This window comes from Lygodium microphyllum, chromosome 4 (assembly GCF_053477565.2).
Source record: "Lygodium microphyllum isolate KBCC chromosome 4, Lygodium_microphyllum_v1.1.10, whole genome shotgun sequence".
Lineage (NCBI taxonomy): Eukaryota > Viridiplantae > Streptophyta > Polypodiopsida > Schizaeales > Lygodiaceae > Lygodium > Lygodium microphyllum.
The window spans coordinates 55,967,619-55,989,619 of NC_141138.1; the positions used below are offsets into that span (position 1 = coordinate 55,967,619).

The window sequence follows — 22,001 nt, forward strand, 5'->3', positions numbered from 1 at the left end:
AAAACACACACACACCTTACCAACTACCTATGGATCATTGATAATAAAGAATTGTATATGCAAGAAACAAAATAGTCTTTGAATCGAATGCTCAATCGCAGTTTAATTGAGGATTCTGTATTTACAATCAAATGTTCAATTATAGTTTAACTAAGCATTTTATGTTTACAACAAAAGTGTTGTTGGCAAAAGCATTTTCTTTATTGCTATCATTTAACTATAAAGGCATGGAATTATTAAGTTATAATGTCATACATGTTTTCTATTTGCACCTGCTTGTTTATCGATTAACTTCAACACCATTTGAAAGAATCACATGTAATTAACATAAATGTAATGTAATTATAGCTCATTTAATTTAAATAAAAGCAAGACCATATTCATTACATGATGAACTTGTTTAATAAAAGAGTTTTTCTTTTCTTTGTTTTTGGGGGGCGGGGGGAATGGGGGGCGGTCGGGTTTTGGAAACACTCCGTGTGAAACCCCCCTTAACAGTTCCCAGTACCATCTGTTCTGTTGCTGAACTGATGAAATGAAATAATAAGAATAAGAATAAGAAAAAGAATAAAGAAGAAGAATAATAATTATTACAACCTAATTATGAAAAATAACAAGGGATAAAACCCAAAACCCATGGATCGGCGGACAGTAGAGAGTGAAGCTGGAAGGCATGGCAGGCGTCCCGAAGGTTCTGCTGAAGCTGGCCTACAAAGCCGGCACGGGGCCTATCAATTGGTATCCAGGCCACATGGCCTCTGCAACCCGCTCCATTCGAGAGCGCCTCCGCCTCATCGACCTCATCGTGGAAGTTCGGGACGCTCGGGTATGATCGAGCTTCGTATAAACGATGTCTAGTGTCCTTGCATGTGTCGACATCCAGAACCGTGCTTTTGGATATGTTATTCTAGTGGTAATTGCCATAGGGACTGAATGAGCACAAAGACTGTTTAGTTTCCTTGCTTCTGTTGCTTTCCAGAACCGTGCTTTTGCATATGGTAGTCCCGTGGTGAATGCCATAAGGACTGAATGAGCACGAACAATGTTTAGTATCCTTGCTTTTGTTACCATTCGGAACTGTGCTTTTTTATATTGCAGTCCAGTTGTAAACGCCAGAGGGACTCAATTAGCTACCATTGTGCCAATATGAAAATTTTCTGTTTCCTGCATCTATACATCATAAGAAAAATCCCAAACATTCCACATGCATCTTCATCTATGCACATTATTGCACAACAATCTATTGATATGTATGAATGTTATAGATGGAGTATTTTGTAACAGCAGATGAAGGTGCACATTATAGCACAATAATCTATTGGTATGCATGAATGATATAGATGGAGTGTTTGTAACAGCATCAGTTTTGACATGTCAATCCAGTAGATTTGGACATGTCGATTCAGAAGGATGAGCTATTGGACCAGTGCAAGTAGAGAGTAGTGTAAACATTTTTGCTGCAACGTACACTGAGAATTGTATTTTTTTAGTTTATGTCTAAGCTTTTCCATGCCCTGTTTTATGTTTTGACGTCTAAGCTTTTACATATTCCTTTTTATGTTTTGTACAGTTGCCATACACATCTGCAAATGAAGAATTTCAAGAATTTTTGGCAAGAAAAAGGCGCCTCATTGTGTTCAACAAAATAGATTTGACGAACTCTAACATGGTCCCTGTAAGAATTTTTTTGGGATGCTTATTGGCTTCTATGGAAATGCATGAGGTGGTAATATCTGATTTAGTAGATAAGATTCACGAAAGAGCTATGCAACTAGTGTCTTGATGCATATTTGTTAAGAGTGGTTTATTCTAACATGCACTTGACCATGTAGCAAAACGAAAGTGTTGTTAAAGGATAAGATGCAAATTTTGAAGACTACTCAAGAATGATATACTAGTTGTGCTACTTGCATAAAGGGAACCATATTTCACTATGGTAGACAAACATTCCCATCCGTTTGGAAAATTGGAGTATGCTTTGGTGATTTCTTACTTGTTTTGTTTATTTGTATTTGAGTATGCTAGAAGATTTTGATGCAAATTAGACCATTGTGAAGTATTTTGGCAAAATGAAGTTTGTTCAAAGTAAAATGTGCTTATGTTGTTCAACACAAAAAACAAGAAAAAAAAAAAACTAAATTGCCTTCAAAGCCAGTGCCCCACATCTTGTAGTGTTTCATTCTTGAGGAGACTCTCTTTATATTTGATTGCACAATCTTGATACTCACATATCTGCCTGTATAATTTTTGCCTTTTATGTCCCATTGAGGCTATTCCAATATGCATTAGGTAGGGCAACAAAAGTATCTCAAGACATTATCAGCTTGCTCGAGCCATCAAACATTAAGGACGAACTTGCTTGACCTTTTGTAGGTCTAGATTGCTGCAACCGATAATAGGGTTGGTGCAGTTGTATGCACTTACATCACATTGATTGGAGATTCCATGATTATACCTCATCTGAAAATGTATCCATTGTGGTCCCACTAAATTTACGCCTCATCCCCTCAGTTATAAGCAGGTTTCTATTTGGAACAAGGGCACCATCTAGAATGCTGGATTGCATATGTTGAGCGCATTATTGAACTTGTCATAAATGGTCTTACCTAGCATCTTCTTGAAGAATTCTGAAAGAACTTGTTCCATTTGCCCACATCAAAAGCAATGAATGTTGCTTACATTCAAATTTTCTTACTCTATAAGGTTTGTCCTTATGGGGCTTTTCAATATCCCGCAAGAAGTAAGCATGGTCCCTACTGCAAGAAGCTAAATAAGGCTCCATCAATACTTGCCACTTGCTAGATAGTGTTAAATAAAAACATTGAAAAAGAGATTAAGGGAGAGGGATGGGTTGTATGCATATTTATAGAAAGTTTGGGGCACCCAAATTACAGTTTTGTATGTGGGACACAATAACTCTCTAGGATCGCATCTCTTTTTAATATAAAAGGTCTTCATTAATTAAGCATGTTTTGGGCTGTTTAAGTCAGGTTAATGCATTTTTAGCTTAGCACCTCCTCTCAGGCTCAAAATTGAGCCATGATAAATAAGCCCTTGATTTATATTGTCTTTTACCCCAAGGCGTTTCACCCCAAAGCAGCTAGGGTATCGGGCAAAGGGTGTACATTAACTACCCAGTGATCTACCAAGACTACAAAGATGATGGTTTTCTTACCAAGGAAACCCAAGTGATCATCCTAGAGAGGCTAGGGCATCAGACCAAGGGTGTGCGTTAGTTGCCTAGGGGCTTACTAAGTCTTGCAAAGGTGGATGCAATCAGCAATGGACTTTATGATTTTTTTTAAAAAAAATATTTTTTAAAAAGGGCTTTTGGTGTGATTTGTTTAAAATATTTAGCATCAAGTGAAAGTTTCAAATCAATGTCTATCCCATTGAGTCACTATGCCCCAAAGTACAGGAATACAAGGATAGATTGCTCCACTACCTTCAAACAATAAGCGAAACAATCCCACACACTACTAGGATAAGTGCCTAAGGATGCCTAAGGGTGCATGTGTGTGTCAATCATATGGAGTGTATGTGGAGAGAAGGCAAGATAGGTAAGTAAGCAAGATGAGCAAAGCTAGTATGCAAGCATAGGGAAAGAGTGCCTTTGAAAACTACCATGTGCAATGCTATGATTATGGTAGATCCAGAGTTGACCACTCCAAGGAAGCACACAAATGCATGTTTATATGAACAAAATGCCAATGCATGGGGTAATGCAAAGGAGGATGCAAAGATTCATGCTCATGTAGAATGCAATACAATGGTGTCACTTGGACAATGGCCTAGCAAGGGAATTGTTCACTTGTTTAGGCGTCCTTTTACAATCAGGTGATCCTAATAGTATGAATCAAGTTACAAATGTCCATAACATATAATACATAATAAAATTGAAAGTAAAAAGATGTAAACATCATCACTATCACTATCAAGACAAGGAAACCACCCTCTCTCAAATTAAAAGGATAAGTAAGAGGGAAATTCTCTCTCCTTGTCAATTTGAAGAAGTAGAGGAGGATATATCCAAGCTGGTCTATGGTAGAAGATATTGGAGAACTTGCCAATTGACCGTCTTGGTTAAAATACTGCAAAATCGTCACTTGACAGCACAAACTCTAGGCGAATGGTACCTAGCTCAATCTACTCTCTGGTGAAATGGTAATGAACTGCCTCAACCGTGTCCGAGGGGAGATGATAGGATTGCTTGTAAGGGCAATGGCACTCTTGTTGTTGCAATAGACAACTATAGGTGACTTGCCAAGGGAATTGAAGTGCAGCCAGTAAGTTCCTCAAATAGAGGGCCTTTGTAGTGCCATCAAAGAGAGCTTGATACTTTGCCATGGCCATGGAAGCTACCACCATCTCTTGCTTATGGTTGGCCCAAGAGATGTGTGCCGTGCCCAAGGTGTAGAGGTAGCCTCCATAAGAACATTAGGTATTAGGATTGCTTGCCCAGTCAAAATCAATGTATCCTTGCAAACATAAACCATGACCATAAGTTAGTTCAAAATTATAGGTACACCTTAAGTATCTTAACGCACGAAGACAATTAGTTTAATGAGACATTCTAGGTGCATTAAAATACTGACTAAGCAAACTAACCGAGAATGCAAGATCTGGCCTAGTATGAATCAACCAAAGTAATTTTCCTACAACAGAATGATAGGTATGAGCATCAAAAGGTGGACCCAAGGTATTCTTGTGCAAATGGACAATGGGATCTAGAGGCATGGCTATTGGCCGCGTCTGAGATGAGTGTAGTATTGTTCCACTAGCTGGCTGTAGGGCATACTTCTGCTGTGACAGAAATGTACTTCTCTTGGATCTAACAATCTCTATCCCCAAGAAATAAGACAACAATCCTAAGCTTGTTATCTCAAAGATAGTGCAAATTTGTGCCTTAATTTCTACAAGAGTTGTAGAATGTGAGCTAGTGAGTATTATATCATCAATATAAAGCAGGATATAGCCGACTCCTGTGCTAGCAGTGTGCATGTATAGATTTGGATCATAGGGGGTAGAATGGTATCCATGAGTCTGTAAGAACTCATCCATCCTGTGGTTCCAAGACCTCGTCGCTTGCTTCAGCCCATAAAGAGCTTTCTACATGTAAAATACCTTGTCAGTCCAGTTAGCGGAAGAAAAGCTGGGAGGTTGCTCCATATAGATTTCCTCCTCCAAATAGCCATTCAGAAAGGCACTTTTGACATCCATCTGATAGATTTGCCAACCGTGGTGAGTGACGAGTGCAAGCAACGGACAAAATGATGTAAGTCGAGTAGTAGGTGCGAAGGTTTTTTCATAGTCAATGCCGTGCTTTTGCTTGAAACCTTGCATTATAAGGCGAGCCTTGTATTTGTTTGAAGTACCATCAGCCTTTATTCTAGTCAATATTGTCTTTCAAATTCTCTTCCAGTGGAAAGGTGGAGTTGGCAAAGGCTTAGGCACATTGGGATAAACTCAATGCACGCATTCACTCGCTTTTATTTCTCTCATGTACTACAACTGCTATCTCTCATATAGACCATTTGACGGTGGCTAGGGAGATATGGTTGGAGTTGGATTAGATGTATAATCGGATGACCGTCATGAAGTGCGTTTCTTTGGAAGTGCAAATGAGGACTATGAGTGTCAACAAGTTATCATCCATGCGGGAGCATATCAACAAGCTAAGGCAGTTTCAGATGCAGGTTAAAACGCAGGGAAGGTGATCACTTTTGAAGACATGGCGATAACTCTCCTTTCACAATTACCGCCTTGCTTTAGTGGTTTTTATTTTGCCTTGATTTCTTCAGGGCGGTTTGAGACTGTTCTGTGGGAAGAGTTGTTAGCAGATTAGGCAGCTCAGGGTGAGTCTGTGCTACAGGGGCTGTGGCAGTATTTTTTTTGACATTTTTTGGTGCCCTTTTTAGGGCTAGGGAGCATTTAATGCTGACCGACCAGCATTAAATGCTGGCCGACTGCATTTAATGCTCCCCCCATTTTATGCCTATATATTTCTAGGGCTCCTCCTCCTCTTGTGTACTTCAGCCATCATTTGTGGATTCTTCTAAGGAGAAAGGAGCTGGTGCCAGGGTGCCCACACAGCCAATGACTCACTGTTGTATGCTGCTGTCTCGTGTTCGATATGGATTTCATTTCCTGGGCATACATCTGAGTTCTCATTTGTATTTGTGTTTATTCTTTCTCTTGTCTTGTGTTTCAGCAGTTTATTTCAGCATGTTGTTTATGCTTCCATTGCTGCACCACTTCTGACATGGTATCAGTTTTCCGGTTTTGTGTTTCTGCTGTGTTTTATTGCTGATTTCAGGACTGTTTTCCCTCTTGCTGATCAGGCAGCTGCTGCTCCAATCAGGCGACCAGTTTTACTTGCGTTTTTTGCTGCAACTAGTATCCGTACAGTTCTTGACTGATTTTTTGACTTTGTGCAGCAGATTTTGGCTTATTTTGATCAGATGTTGGGTTATACTGCATGTGAACTCTTGCTTTTTGCAGTTTGTGCTCGTGGTTTGGTTGTGTTTCCTCTCCCAATCCCTTCTTTTGTCTACTTCTTTTCTGAATCCTCTCTAGATGGCTCCTCCATGCACATCCACTGATGACAAGCTCCATGGACCTTATTATTACACGTGGAGTGTGGTGATCAAGGCTTGGTTTATTCAGAAGCGGTTATGGTACGTGGTTAACGGAGCTGTGACACGTCCTCGACAACCTTCTCCAGTTCCATTTGATTTTGATGAAGACAACCATGAGGAGGTTGTGCTTACATGGGATTCGGATGATGCCCGTGCTTATTCAACATTACGTTGATGTATTTCCAAAGAAGTCCTACTGGCGGTCACCTCCTGCACGACGGCTTTAGACGTATGGTTGAAGTTACAGTTGATGTATGAGGCTCCTTCCACCATGCAGGCCGTTACTCTCTATGGACAGTCCCAACAACTGAAGTTTGAATCCAAAGATACGATTCAATCCTTCCTACTTCGTGTTACCCAACTCCAAGACCAGCTTCACACAATGTAGTCTGCCCTATTAGAGGCCCATCTTGTTGGTACGGTACTCTACAAGCTTCCTCGGGAATTTGATGGAGTGGCGAATGCTTTATGGGTGCAGACATCTACGACTCTTGTCTGTTTTCTTCACATGTCCTCTATGCTACTTGAGCATGAGGCTACTTTGCGACTATAGGGGCGGCTTCAGTCACATTATGGAGGTTCAAGTGAGGCTCTTGTAGCTTTAGAGAGGGGTTCAAAGATGAAAAAGTCGAAGGGCGAGTGCTACCACTGTGGCAAGAAAGGTCATTTAAGGAAGGATTGCAACGAGTTAGTTGTTTCCAGGAAGAAAAAGGAGCAAAAGACGAAGGGGGATACGGACTCCTCCAACGAGTCATCATTTGCCTCAGATTCCGATTCCGATCCTCTAGCCAAGGTGAAGTCCAAGGTGCGGAAGGGATCCTCTTCCTCGGATCGTGGGAAGGGCTTAGTGGCCCCTTAGTTGCTTTCTAGTGGTAGTGATGCGGACATCCCTCACGACTCTCCAGTGCCAGAGAGGGAGTGTGGAGGATGGTGAGATGGGGCAGCCGTGCCTCATCTATATGTCTATACAGATGATTAGGATCTAGAGAGGGGCAACCCTGATGCATCGTGCGAAGTTTGGCAGGTACAAATCTTGGAGCTAGGATTGCCATCCAGGTTCATGATGGGCTGGTTACTTGACCAAGAGCAGAAGGCTTTCGTTTGGAGCTCAGATGAGGAGACACTTTGGCAGTTTTGGCCGAAGGCGGGGATTCCATGGTTACATGTTCAGAGACATGTTTGGCAGATTGGTCTTGTATGTCCCGAGTGACATAGGTGATATAACACAAAGAGCTACATGATTCTTCTCTATTTTCAGGTGGTGCTGTTATGATCGATATCGACGTCAGATATTCTTCGAGGCATCTTGGTGGTGGGCTGGCCACTCACTGCTTGGATATCCATGGTTCTTTTGGTGGTTCTATGTTGTATAGTTTATGATTTCCCATCATTGTAATATTGTATTGTATCAACTCACCCCTGATCTGAGAGAGGGTGTTAGCAGATTAGTGAGCTCAGGGTGAGTCTGTGTTGCAGGGGTTGTGGCAATATTTTTTCTGGCATTTTCTGGTGCCCTTTTTAGGGCTATGGAGCATTTAATGCTGGCCGATTGCATTTAATGCTCCCCCCATTTTATGCCTATATATTTCTAGGGCTCCTCCTCCTCTTGTGTACTTCAGCCATCATTTGTGAATTCTTTTGAGGAGAGAGGAGCCGGTGCCAGGGTGCCCACACAACCAGTGACTCAGTGTTGTATGTTGCTGTCTTGTGTTCGATATGGATTCCGTTTCTTGGGCATACATCTGAGTTCTCATCTGTATTTGTGTTTATTCTTTCTCTTGTCTTGTGTTTCAGCAGTTTATTTCAGCATGTTGTTTATGCTTCCATTGCTGCACCACTTCTGACAAGAGTTGGTTCCTATGGTCTTGGACCAAGAGGAGCAGTTGAAAGGAACCAATGCTTCGAAATCTGAAGCTTTAGTTGGTCAATCCTCTTAGAAGAAGGGGAAGAACCAAAAGCAGAAGAAGGAAGAGAAATCTAAGAAGGACAATGGCAAAGAGTCTACTTGTCACATTTGTGATAACGAGGAGAAGAAGGAAAAATCTTCAAAGGATTTTGGAGCGGTGGCTACTCCCTCATTAGATGCTTTCCTCCATTTGGAGGTGGTTGAGGATTTGACTGTGCCAACTTCTGATGCTACGTCGACTGTCCCATTTACTCGGGAGTGGATTGTTGACAGTGGTACCTCTTGGCACATCACTCTTCCTTTAGTAAGTGTTACTCATTTGCGGCCATCTCATGGCCAGATTCTTATTAGAGATAGTTTGTCTATTCCTATTTAGGGCTGGGGCAACATGCATCTTATTCCAGTTGGGTGGGTGGTGGTGCCCATATATTTGAGGTACTTTATGTGCCGGCATTGGGGTATCATTTTCTCTCGGTGCACAAGATTTGTGCCCTTGGCCTCTTGGTCGAATTTGTTAGTCTGCTCTTTATCACTCTCAGTCTGTCATCTCCTGGTTGTGAGCTCCTGTCAGAGTCTGACAGGAGACAGAGGAGCTCTGTCAGTTCATTTCGTGGCTGTCTTTGTTAGTCTGCAGCCTCTGGGTGTCATACAGCCCAAACTGGGCTGTTTTTCAGCAGTTGGCCCATTTTCTGGGCAGGTCAGCCAGATCTGGCAAAAGTCGGCCAAATCTGGCTGGTCGGCCAAATCTGGCCAGGTCGGCCAGATTTGGCAGGTCGGCCAGTTTTCTGGCCTGGGGGCTATATATAGCAGCCCCCCTAGTCATTCCAGCATTGTGCTCTGCAGGTTCAGCAGTGCCTCCGCCATCTCCGTCTCCGGCATTGGTGCTGCCATTGCTTCCAGGCTGTTCTGGTCCCCTCACTGACGCTCCGGGCTGCGTGCAGGGACTGCTCTGTCCATTTCAGTGTATTCAGCATTCATCTCAGTCAGTGCAGACTTTCTTCCTTCATTCTCTGCTTTCTCTCTCCTCTCCTCCGTGTTCGTGTTCTTCTTCCGCTGCGCACTCTCACAGAATTTGATGTGGATTCTTTTCGGATTCTTGATTGATGATTGAGAGCGGTTCTTTCTTTAGGTTATGAGGAGAATGGAGTGTACAAGTTGTGGTCTTCTTCTGTCTTGACTTCTCTTCTTCTTATCTCCCAAACCCCTTTCGAGCTTTGGCATGCTCGGTTTGGTCACCTCAATGTGTGTATCGTGCATTTATGAGAAGCAAACTCGTGATGCTGTTCCCAGTAAGGCTTCGAGGCAGTCTTCAGCGGCCTTGGAGCTTGTTTCCTCCAATCTTTGTGGATCGATGAGGATGGAATCCCTTCGAGGGAGTTTGTATTTCATGCTCATTGTAGATGATTATAGTAGGATGACATCGGCCTATTTCTTGAAGCTAAAGTCGGAGGCTTTCTCCAACTTCAAGGATTGGTTGCTCTTTGAGGAGAACTGATCGGTGCGGAAGTTGAAGACCTTACGATTGGATAAGGGCAGAGAATTTGTTTCTAATAAGTTTACTCGGTTTTGTACAGATCGTGGCATACACCAGGAGTTTGCCAATACAAACACCCCTCAGAAGAATGGCATTTTGGAGCGGAAGAATTGCAGTGTGATCAAGATGGCCCGTACTATGATGGAGCATCGTCAGACACCTCAGTGTCTATGGGTTGAGGCTATGGCTACTTCAGTTCACATCCTTTATCGTTCCCCTACTTCCGTTGTTGTTGGTATGACTTCCTTTGAGGGGTACTTTGGATCCAAGCCTGATGTTTCTTATTTCAGGGTTTTTGGGTGTGATACATATGTTCGCATTCCAAAGACAGTGTGACAAATTTGAAGCCGCTTCTACAAGACAGGTGTTTATGGGCTATAGCTCGCAATCTCAAGGCTACCGATTGTATGATCCTGTCAAGTGGGATGTCTACACGAGCAATGATGTTCAGTTCATGGAGGTTCCATCCCCAGAGGGGGGTGAGGATCACCCTGTACTTGGAGATCCCGGTGATGATTGGCCCCAATGATTGTTCCTCTCGAGCGTGTGCGGAGCCTACTTCCTAGCCACTGGATTCACTGCTTGGTTATCCGTTGATGGTGGACCTTCGAGAAACTTCAGCAAATGGAGAGCGCCAAGGCGCGATCCGGCCTCCTTCTTGTTGGGCCCGTGACATGCTCTGAGATTCATGGATCGAGGGGGTCCCTGAGGAGTGGCAACCGCAGGATGGACCGTGGAGGTCACGGCGGCACTAGACACATACTATGAAGCTTGTTTTGCTTTAACTACTGTTTGATGTCTCGTGTTATGTAGGATAGAGACTCTACGTCAGTGAAGGAGGCCTTACAATTTAATCATTGGCGGAAAGCGATGGAAGTCGAGTTGGAGACTATTGAGCGGAATGGCACTTGATATCTTGTGCCTCGTCCCTCTCATAAGAAGGTGATTGGTGTCAAATGAGTCTTCAAGACCAAGTACCATTGTGATGGCTCTTTGGACAAGCACAAGGCTTGCCTAGTTGCTAAAGGTTTTGCACAACGCCCAGGTGTTGATTTCCATAATACTTTTGCCCCTACTGCTCACGTGGCGACTATTTGTGATATTCTTGCCTTGGCTGGTTATAGAAGGTGGCCTGTCTTTCAGTTGGATGTGAAGTCGGCCTTCTTAAATGGTGATTTGAAGGAGGAGATCTATATAGAGTAGCCTCCTGGCTTTGGTTCCTCAAATGGGAAGGTTTATAGGTTGAAGGAGGTCTTGTATGGTCTGAAGTAGGCTCCGCGTGCTTGGAACGAGAAGATTGATTTGTTTCTCTAGGTCAAGTTGGGATATTGGTGCTCTAGGGCCGATCCGCAGCTTTATGTGCACACTTCCAAGGATGGTCGTGTGCTATTTGTTTTGTATGTTGGTGACTTGATTAAGGTTGAAGAGACGAAGGCAACCCTACATCAGAAGTTCGAGATGACGGATTTAGGACTTCTTCATTTCTTTTTGGGCTACGAGATTTATTAGTCTCAGAGGGGGATCTTGATCTCTCAACAGAGATATGTACAGCTCTTGGTGACTTTTGAGATGGAGGATTGTCGGTCCATTTCTACTCCTATGGATCTAAACTAGAAGGCCACTTTACACATAGATTCTCCTTTGGTGGATGCTACTTGCTACCGTCAGTTGATTGGATTATTGATTTGGCTCCTCAACACACGGGTTGATCTATGTTTTGCTGTAGGTCTTTTGGTTGGGTTCATGAGTGCATCTCAATAGGTGCATTGGCAGGCTATTCAGAGGATACTTCGGTTTTTGAGGGGGACCTTAGACCTCAGGCCTATCTAGCAGGTACAGGTGCTTTTGATCTTGTTCTTGCAGGTTGGAGTGATTCAGATTGGGCTGGTGATGTGGATCAAAGGCGGTCTACTACAGGTTATTGTTTTACCTTGGGTGGTGGTGCTATCTCTTGGAGTAGCAAGAAGCAGCCCACGGTAGCCCTATCTTTGACTGAGGTAGAGTATCGGGTTACGTCTTCTACCACATGTGAGACTGTGTGGCGTCGGTGATTGTTGGAGGAGCTTGGCTGTCCCTAGACTCGTCCTACTATCTTGCGGTGCAACAATGAGAGTTGCATTGCCTTGGCACGGAATCCCATATTCCATGCTCGGACAAAGCACATAGAGATCCAGTATCACTTCATCAGGGAGAAGCTTTTGGATGCGACCCTTGATGTGGAATACTGTAAGACCAAAGATAATCTTGCAGATTTGTTTACAAAGGCACGTCCCTAGGCTTTACTTCATCGACACTCTAGATCTCTCTGTCTGCTACCTTGTCCAGGATTTGAGAGGGGGTGTTGAGAGTCATTTCTTGGACGCGGCCATGGCAGTAGTGCTACATGGCAGGCTGCCACGTGGCAGTAGACGAACAGTCTAACTGCAGCCGACGTGATCATTTATTGATTTATTTACAGCCTATAAATAGGCTGAGTTTTCAGCAGTCTACGCATTGTCTTTGACAGATTTCAGTTTGTTGATTGCGGAGATTGCTCTCAAGGCTGATGGAGATCGAGATCCTCGAGGTGGAGATACGCATATATTTTCTCTGTATGCGTGTATGATTCTACATCCTTATACAGCATTCTTCACTGCAGATTTTCTGCGTTTCACTGTCTCTCTCTCTCTCTCTCTCTCTGTGTCTTCTCTCTTTGTTCACTCTTTGTCATGGTCATTCGCTTCCGCATTGCTTTACTCTGACACCTTAACCCAAAGGTGCTCAGGAAGCTTTGCTGCAAACAGCATAGAGTGTGCCGTGTTTAGGACAGTCGTGTTCCTATGCTCTACGGCTCCATTCTGTGCAGAGGAGTTGGTAGACGTGAGCTGGGGTGCAGTGCCTTGTTCTTGTAGAAATTCAGAAAACTCATGGGAGGTAAACTTGCTACCAAAATCACTCCTCATAGTGCCCACATGATGTCGAGTCTAGTTATGAACCAACAACACCCAAGCATTGAAATAAGTAAAGGCATTGGACTTGTACTTGAGGAAGTTGTTGGGAATAAAGGCTCACCGTGTCTTTTACCTTGCTTGGGTGTGAACACATCCTTACACTTTGTACTTTATATATATTCAAAACCTAAAATGTGGTACATTTTTGTGATTGTACTGTATACCCATTGTGTCGTGCTCACTCTCTCACTCTATTGCTCTCAACTCTCTGCACCTTCACTCTCAGCTCAGCTCATGCACAGACTCGCGCAACAAATTGGTATCAGAGCGGGTGACGGGTGTGAGGTAACTGACATGAAGTGACATGCATGAGGTGATGAGTGATAGTTGGGGCGTGCGACAGACAGTTTGCATGCTAGTTAGGGCGTGCGATAGACAAGTCACAAGCGGGCTCGATAGGCAGGTGCGATAGACAAGTCGTAGGGGGGCTCGACAGGTAGGTGCGACATGACAGGTTGCAAGCAATAGGTCGTAGGCGTCGCAAGGTTAGGCCCAACGGTCGGCAGGTAGCGGATGTATTGCGTGTAACCAGGCCTCAAAACCGATGGCGGGCCTTGGTCAACGCTAGGATTGGCTCGTCTCATTTTTCTACCGGGCATTCACATGCATAGGCACAACGTGAAATTTTGACCCTGCAATTTGAGGCTTTTCTCAGATTTGGGGATTTCAATGCAGAAGTGGACAATCCGACTCAAAAATTGCAAAATTAGTGCACAATTGCCTGTGAAATTTTGGGGTTTTTCGCATTTTAGTGAAATTTCTTCAATTCCAATGAAATTTGTGCACACCGGACCTGAAAAATTTGGGGCTTTTGCAGAATTTCATCAATTTGTGCAAGAATTGCTTGGTATATGCACTTGGGTACTTGAATTGATGCAATTTGAATAGATCATCCTTTAAAAATTTGGGGCTTTTGACCCAAATTGTCAAATTTGTGCTCGGGAATGCCTTTGGAACAGAAATTGCAGTGAAATTTTGGGGATTTCACATGTAACTGTTGGGTTGGTCTCTAATTGTGTCAGAAATTGCTTGAGGAGTGCAGCAAACGACATTTTTTAATTCTGAAAATTCATTTGCAGATCTGAAAATTTCTGCAATCTTGGGATTTTCATTGCTGGCCGGTACTCTTGTGCACTGTGGTCACTTGTGTCATATTTGGGCTTGCCTTTGGTGACTGGCTAATCAATTTGGGACTGCAAATTATGGCTGGAAACAGTGACAACAGTAATCTTTTGCACATTAAGAAGCTCGAGGGTGCCCATAATTTTGCAATCTGGCAGAAACAATGCTACAATGTCTTGGTGTAGAAGAAACATGTAAAGCCCATCAAAACAAAGAGAACCAAACCAACAGACATGGAACAAGACGAGTGGGACGACTTGGATGAGCTTGCTCACTCTATCATTGAGCTTTCAGTGTCAGACAACTTGCTCTTCAACATTGAGAATTGTATGCTTAGAAAAGTACACCTGGCAAGGTTTATTGGCTGAAAAAACTGATGGACTTTCGCATGAAAGAGGGTACAGCCATGTCTGTACATTTAAATGAGTTTAACTCAATTTTTAGTCAGCTCATTGCTTTGGGTTTTCATAGTGATGAAGAGTTCAAAGCTATCTTCTTACTATGCACTCTACTTGAAAGTTGGGATACTTTTAAGACAGCTTTGAGTAATTCAAATGCTTAGGTGTTATACTGTGATGTGGAGTGTTCTTTGTTGATGGAAGAACTCCACACGTAGAATAACTCAGCAAACAAGTCTTCGAATGCATTACACACTAGAGGTAGATTTCAGCATAAGAGCAGTTCTGAAAACAGAGCACACAACAAATCTCGTGGAAACAATGTGGAGTGCCATCATTGTGGCAAAAAGGGACACTACAAAAGGAATTGCTTTCAGCTAAAGAAAGAGAAGGGCAAAAACAAAAACAATGAAGCCAACAAGGCTGAAAACAAGGACAGCAAGCTTGTCAAAAAGAGCAATGTGAAAATAGAAGAGGTTAATGTAGTCACTCATGATAATAATAGTGATGGTGATGTACTTCTAGCTTCTACTGTGGATGCACATGCATTGATTGCAGATTTTGGGGTATGATATTTATACTTGGATACTTAATTCAAGTGCGTCCTTTCATGTCACACCACATCATGAGTGGTCCTCTGACTACAATGGTGCTGTACGTGGTGTTGTCCACTTGGGGGATAACTATGCATGTAAAATTGCAGGCATTGACAGTGTGAAACTGGAAGTTCAGCACCGTGTTTGTTTTACATAATGTAAAATTGGAAGTTCAATATGGCTCCGTGTTTGGCAATGTGAATCTGGAAGTTCAGCATGGCTCCGTGTTTGACACATGCATTGATTGCAGATTGTGAGGATGATATTTACACTTGGATACTTGATTCAGGTGCGTCCTTTCATGTCACACCACACCATGAGTGGTTCTCTGACTATAATGGTGCTGTACGTGGTGTTATTCACTTGGGGGATAACTATGCATGTAAAATTGTAGGCATTGGCAGTGTGAAACTGGAAGTTCAGCATGGCTCCGTGTTTGTTTTGCATAGTGTGAGACATGTAACTCAGCTCAAGAAGAGTTTGATAAGCACGGGGCAACTAGATGATGAAGGCTATCACACCACCTTTGGGGATAGCAAATGGAAAATATGTAAGGGCTCTCGCATTATTGCTAAGGGGTCCAAAAGTGATACTTTGTATCCTTTGCATGTATCTAGTGTGCGTGACCATGTTGTTGCCATAATTGAGCAGCCAAGTGTTTCTTTGTGGCATAGCTAGTTGGGACACATGAGTCATTTTGGAATGAAAGTGCTCTCTTGTTTGGGTTATTTACCGTCTTTGAGGTATGCTGATTTTGAACAGTGTGATCATTGCATTTATGGTAAGCATACTCAAACGCACACAAAAAATCTCTTTCTCTAAAGTCTTCACCCTTAGAGTTAGTACATTCAGATGTATGTCAAATGCCAGGGTTATCTTTAAGGGGAAAGAAGTATTTTATTATCTTTGTTGATAATGCCACACACAAAGTTTGGGTTTATCCAATGTGTTGCAAAGATGAGGCCTTGGATAAATTTAAAAAATTCTTGGCTCTTGCTAAAAATCAGACCAGTAAGATGTTAAAATGCCTTCGCTCTAACAATAGTGGGGAATAGGAAAAATAAGTAATTTATTATCTTTGTTGATGATGCCACACACAAAGTTTGGGTTTATCCAATCCGTTGCAAAGATGAGGCCTTGGATAAATTTAAAAAATTCTTGGCCCTTGCTGAAAATCAGACCAGCAAGACGTTAAAATGCCTTCGCTTTGACAATGGTGGGGAACATGTGTCCAAAGCCTTTCTAGACTTTTGTGACAGCAAAGGGATTAAAAGGGAGCTTTCTACTGCTCATAATCTGCCCCAAAATGGTGTTGCAGAGCATATGAATCGGACCATTCAAGACAAGGTCCATACAATGCTGTCACATGCTGCTTTACCCTATGGTTTTTGGAAAAAGGCTGTTATGGCATATGTACACTTGATTAATCGGTCACCAAATAGGTATTTGGGGAGGGGAAGTTCCCCAAGAAGTGTAGTCAAGCAAGCCACCTTCATATGCACACTTGAAAGTGTTTGGCTGCGAGGCATTTGTGCATATACGCAAGGAAGAACGCAACAAACTTGAGCCAAAGTCCTTTAAATGCATTTTCCTAGGATATGGTGATGAATGTAAAATGGGGTATAGATTATGGGATCCCAAGAAAAGAAAAGTAGTACGCAGCAATGATGCAATTTTCCAGGAAGATCGCATGCATAAAAAACCCAAAAGAACAGAGGAGGTCCGAAGGGTTGTATTTTGGGAGGATGTACCGATAGGACAGCAAAGAATGCCCGTTAGACAGCAGCAAATATCTGCTGAAAATGTCCCTGAAAATGCAGGGAATGATGCTGTAAATGATCAGTAGGATCTTGCCCATGATGTCCCACAAATTCAGCAAGAACATGTGTGCTTGGAACAACCCGAACCAGTTATACAACAAGCTATGCCTGTAGAATAGCAAGCTATTAATGCAGATTTACAGGATGAACAACCAGCAAATATTGACCACTGGGTCCATAGGTCGATCCGAGTGTAAAAACAACCAAATAGATTTGTTCTTGGAGTAAACTATATGGTTGATTATGTCATGGTAATAGATTGTTGTGAACCGTTATGCTTCCAGGAAGCAATGGATAGACAAGATAATAAGAAATGGCAAAAAACAATGCTATTAGAGATGGAATCTCTCATGAAGAATGGCACTTGGGATTTGGTACTTTTGTCAAAAGGACCAAAAATGCTACTCTGCAAATGGTTTTACAAAATGAAAGTCACATTTGGTTCCTTGCCCAAGTACAAGGCACACTTGGTTGCTAAAGAGTACAAGCAAGAACATGGAATTGATTTTGATGAAATTTTTTCTCCTATAGTCAAAATGACTACTTTGCGAACAATCTTGGGCTTGGTTGCATCTGAGGACATGGAACTTGTACAGATGGATGTAAAAATCGCCTTCTTACATGGTGATTTGCATGAGGAAATCTATATGCAGTAGCTTGATGGTTTTGTTGCAAAGGGGAAAGAGCACATGGTATGTAAACTCAACAAAAGCCAGTATGGGCTGAAGCAGACACCACGCGAATGGTATCACAAATTTGGTACATTCATGCAATCTTAGGGATTTCATTGTTCTTAAGTTGATCATTGCTTATATATTAAGAAAGCAACAAATGGCAGCCTTATTTTCTTGGTTTTATATGTGGATGATATGCTGATTGTAGGCAAGGATGTTCATGCCTTGGACTCCTTAAAACAAAGTCTACACAATAGCTTTGATATGAAAGATCTTGGTGAGGCAAATCACATTCTTAGCATGTATATACTCAGAGATAGATCAAAGGGTCTTCTTTATCTGTCACAGCAAGAGTATATTACGAAAGTTTTGCAACGTTTCAATATGGAAGGGGGAAAGCTATTAGTGTACCATTGCCTCCATATGTGAAACTTAGTGCAGACAATAACCCTACATCAGATGATGGTAAGGCGGAAATCGCCAAGATACCTTATGCTCCAACTATTGGTAGCTTGATGTATGCTATGGTTGCTACACGTCTTGTGGTGGGAGTGGTTAGTAGTGTTGGATAGTCATTTCCTAGATAGTCGTACGGTCACAGCAGTCGTATAGCCACAGTGCCAAGTCAGTAGAGTACGGCAGAGTGCCATGTCAGTAGGCAGTATAGTGCCACGTCAGTGCAGGTAACACGTCAGCAGTCAGACAATTTCAGTTAGCAGTCCGACAGTTTTTCTGTAGTCGGCTGCATTTAATGCAGCCAACTTGGTGTTGGGCATTTGTTATTTCTTGGCTATATATAGCCAGTTGGTGGCACACTCTCAATTTATTCATTTTGATCTTGAGATTTGTCGGAGTTGGTCTGTTGAGACTGACTGTTCTCGGGCTAACGGAGATCGAGGTCTTCAAGGCGGAGACACACGTAGATATTTCCTTTGCTCCCCTGTATATTTCTGCACTCTTATACAACATACTACACTACAAATTTTTTGCGTTACTCTGTCTCCTTTTCTCTCTCTCTCTCTCTCCTCTTTGTGTTCACTCTCTCTCAGTCTTTGTCTTACGTTTCCGCATCGCTGCACTCTAACATGGTATGAGAGCGGTGAAGACGGATTGATTGAGTGCTGAACCTACCTGAAGAGGAGAATTCAGCGCGACACAGGGCTGCGTTTCCAAGATTCAAGGGTGAGTGGGAGGGCTGCGCATCGGATCATGGCTGAAGTGAGCGTGGGCGTGCGGGAAAGGAGTTCAATTGGTGAAGTTGGTGTAGGTTATTGCTGTTTGAAAGGGAGGAAGGCTGTGTTTTAGGTCTTCTACTGCAGAATTTACCTTTTCATCGCCTTCAACGAGCAAAGAAGGTTCGGGCAGCGGAGGAACCAGCCCTCAAAGTTTGCGTTTACATAGTCAGAGGGGGACTGATTTTGCGTTTGTGAAGGCATTGTAGGTGGACATGTCTACAGAGACTAATTTGGAGTTCTAGGCGATCATGGATAAGAAGGTGCCTGTTGTCCTACTGGCTCTTATATCAGATCAGAAGCTTGATGGTGACAATTACCGCATCTGGCGCGTGGTGATGTTGGCCATTTTGGAGTCTTATGATTTGGCGGAGCTTTCCAATGCTCTTGCGGAGTTGACTAAGGCCCAGTCCCATTGGGATAAACTGAATGCTAGGATTCATTTTTTTCTTTTTTTTGTCTTGTACTGCAGCCGTGATAGCTCACATCGAGCACTTGACGGTGGCTCGAGAGATATGGTTGGAGCTCAACCAGATGCACAATCGGATGATCCTGATGAAGAGGATTTCTTTGGAGGTACAGATGCGGACCTTGTTTATGAATAAGTCTTCTTCGCTTCGGGAATACGTCAACTAGCTTCGGCAGCTCTTCAGATGCGGGTTCAAAATGCGGAGAAGCCTATTTCCTTCGAAGACATGGCAATCACTTTATTGTCCCAGTTGCCGCCATGATTCGGTACTTTTTATTCCGCTCTTATTGCATTAGGGCGGGAGTCGACTCTTTAGTGGGAAGGGTTGGTTCCTATGGTCTTGGACCAAGAGGAACAATTGAAGCGACATAATGCTTCCAAATTGGAGGCTTTGGTTGGTCAAGCCTCTCAGAAGAAGGGAAAGAACCAAAAGGAGGACAACAAAACCAAGAAGGACAAGGAGAAGAAATCAACTTGCCATATTTGTGGTAAGACCGGTCATTGGAAGTTGGATTGCCTTGACAAAGACAAGGACACCAAGAAGAAGGACACGAAGGATTCTAGAGCGGTGGTTGCACCCTCATTAGCTGCTTTTCTACACTTAGCAGACATTGAGGACTCTACACTGAAGACTTCTGATGCTGCGATGACAGCTCCCTAGGCTCAAGAGTGGTCATGGACAGTGGTGCCTCCCGGTACATGACTCCTTCTCACGTTGGTGTTGTCCATTTGCAACCTTTGTGTGGACAGATTCTCATTGGAGACAGCTCTTCTGTGTCTATTGCTGCGCGGGGTGAGATACAGCTTATTCCAGATGAACGTAGTGGTACCCACACTTCCGAGGTGTTGCATGTGCCAGGCTTGGGGTATCATTTACTTTTGGTCCATAAGATTTGTGCTCTTGGCCTCTTGATGGAGTTTGACAGTGATACTGTTCGAGTCCTTGATCGTGGATCGAGGAAGGTTCTCTCTGCAGGGTATGAGGAGAATGGCATCTACAAATTGAAGTCTTCTATAGCTCTTTCCTCTCTTCTTTTTACCTCTCAAACATAGATCAAGCTATAGCATGCTCGGTTTGGCCACTTCGGATGAGGATACTACTTTTCCACTGGCTTTCTCGCTTGCGCCACTGCTTGTGGATGTTCTAGAGACTTCAACAGATGGTGCACGTGGAGGAGTGATTTGGCCTCCTTGTTGGGCACGAGACACACTCCATGATTTAGGGATTGAGGCCATTCTTGAGGAGTGGCAATTGCAAGATGGACCACAGTGGTCTCAAAGGAACTAGGCACATGCTACCGAGCTTGTTTGTATTGACTATTGTTTGATGACCCGTGCTATATAGGATAGAGAGCCCACCTGCGTGAAGGAAGCTTTGCAGTCACAGCATTAAAAGAAGGCTATGGAGCATGAATTGGATGCTATTGAGTGGAATGGCACTTCGTATCTTGTGCCTTGGCATGTTCATAAGAAGCTGATTGGTGTAAAATGGGTCTTGAAGACGAAATATCACAGTGATGGTGCTTCAAATAAGCACAAGGCACGGCTTGTTGCAAAGGGCTTTGCATAGTGGCCATGGGTGGATTTCCATGACATCTTTGCACCTATAGCTTGGATGGCGACCATTAGAGCCGTTCTTGCCTTATCTAGCCATATGAGATGGCTTGTTTATCACCTTGATGTGAAGTTTGCCTTCCTAAATAGTGATTTGAAGGGGAACATCTATGCTGAGCAGCCTCTTGGCTTTTCTCATTAGATGGACAGGTGCACAGGTTGAAGAGGGCTCTTTATGGCCTCAAATAGGTTCCATGTGCTTGGAATGAGAAGATCGACTCGTTCCTCTAAGGGAAGTTGGGTTATCGACATTTCTCTTTTGATCCCCAGTTGTATGTCCACATCTCAGCTGGAGGGCACTCGTTTGTGCTTTATGTGGATGATCTTATTTTGACTGGTGACCATGCCTAGAAGGTCAAGGAGACTAAGTGGCACTACATGAGGTGTTTGAGATGATGGATATGAGCCCTTCTTTATTTCTTTTTAGGCCATGAGATTTACTAGACTCTGAGGGGGATTTTCATCTCCTAGGAACAGTATGTGCAGGAGCTTTGGCCATGTTTGAGATGGAGGGATGTAAGGCCATTTCTACTGCTTTGGATCTGAATTGTAAGACTACAGCCATTGCAAATTCTCCGGTAGCAGATGCTAATTGCTACAGTCAGTTGATTGGGTCCTTGATTTGGCTTCTTAACACTTGGGTTGATTTGTGCTTTCTTGTAGGTTTGTTGGCCAAGTTCATGAGTGAACCCAAGATGGTACATTAGCAAGCTGCTATGTAGATTTTGCGGTTCTTGAGGGGGATCCCTGATCTTGGTATTCATTATGTAGCCAATCCTTGAGATTCCCCTTTGGTTCTTATAGGTTGGATAGATTCAGATTGGTTCAGAGATGTTGACCATTGGAGGTCAATGACAGGATATTGTTTTATTTTGGTTGTAGGTGTTATCTGGTGGTGTAGCAAGAAGCAACCCACTGCTGCCCTTTCTTCCATCGAGGCGGAGTATAGAGTGGCGTCTTCTACCACATGTGAGACGGTATGGCTTTGGAGGTTACTAGGAGAGCTTG

General features: G+C 43.1%; 1 protein-coding gene across 1 annotated transcript in view; it reads left to right on the forward strand.

Moving 5' to 3' along the window:
- The first annotated feature begins 630 nt into the window (after positions 1 to 630).
- LOC148037071 (P-loop containing nucleoside triphosphate hydrolases superfamily protein) overlaps positions 631 to 22,001 on the forward strand; it is a 60,086-nt gene continuing 38,715 nt past the window's right edge. Inside the window, exons 1-2 of the mRNA XM_087676026.1 lie at positions 631 to 826; positions 1,571 to 1,675. Coding sequence (XP_087532152.1) covers positions 674 to 826; positions 1,571 to 1,675 — 258 coding nt within the window. The 5' untranslated portion in view covers positions 631 to 673. The remainder of the gene's footprint in view (positions 827 to 1,570; positions 1,676 to 22,001) is intronic.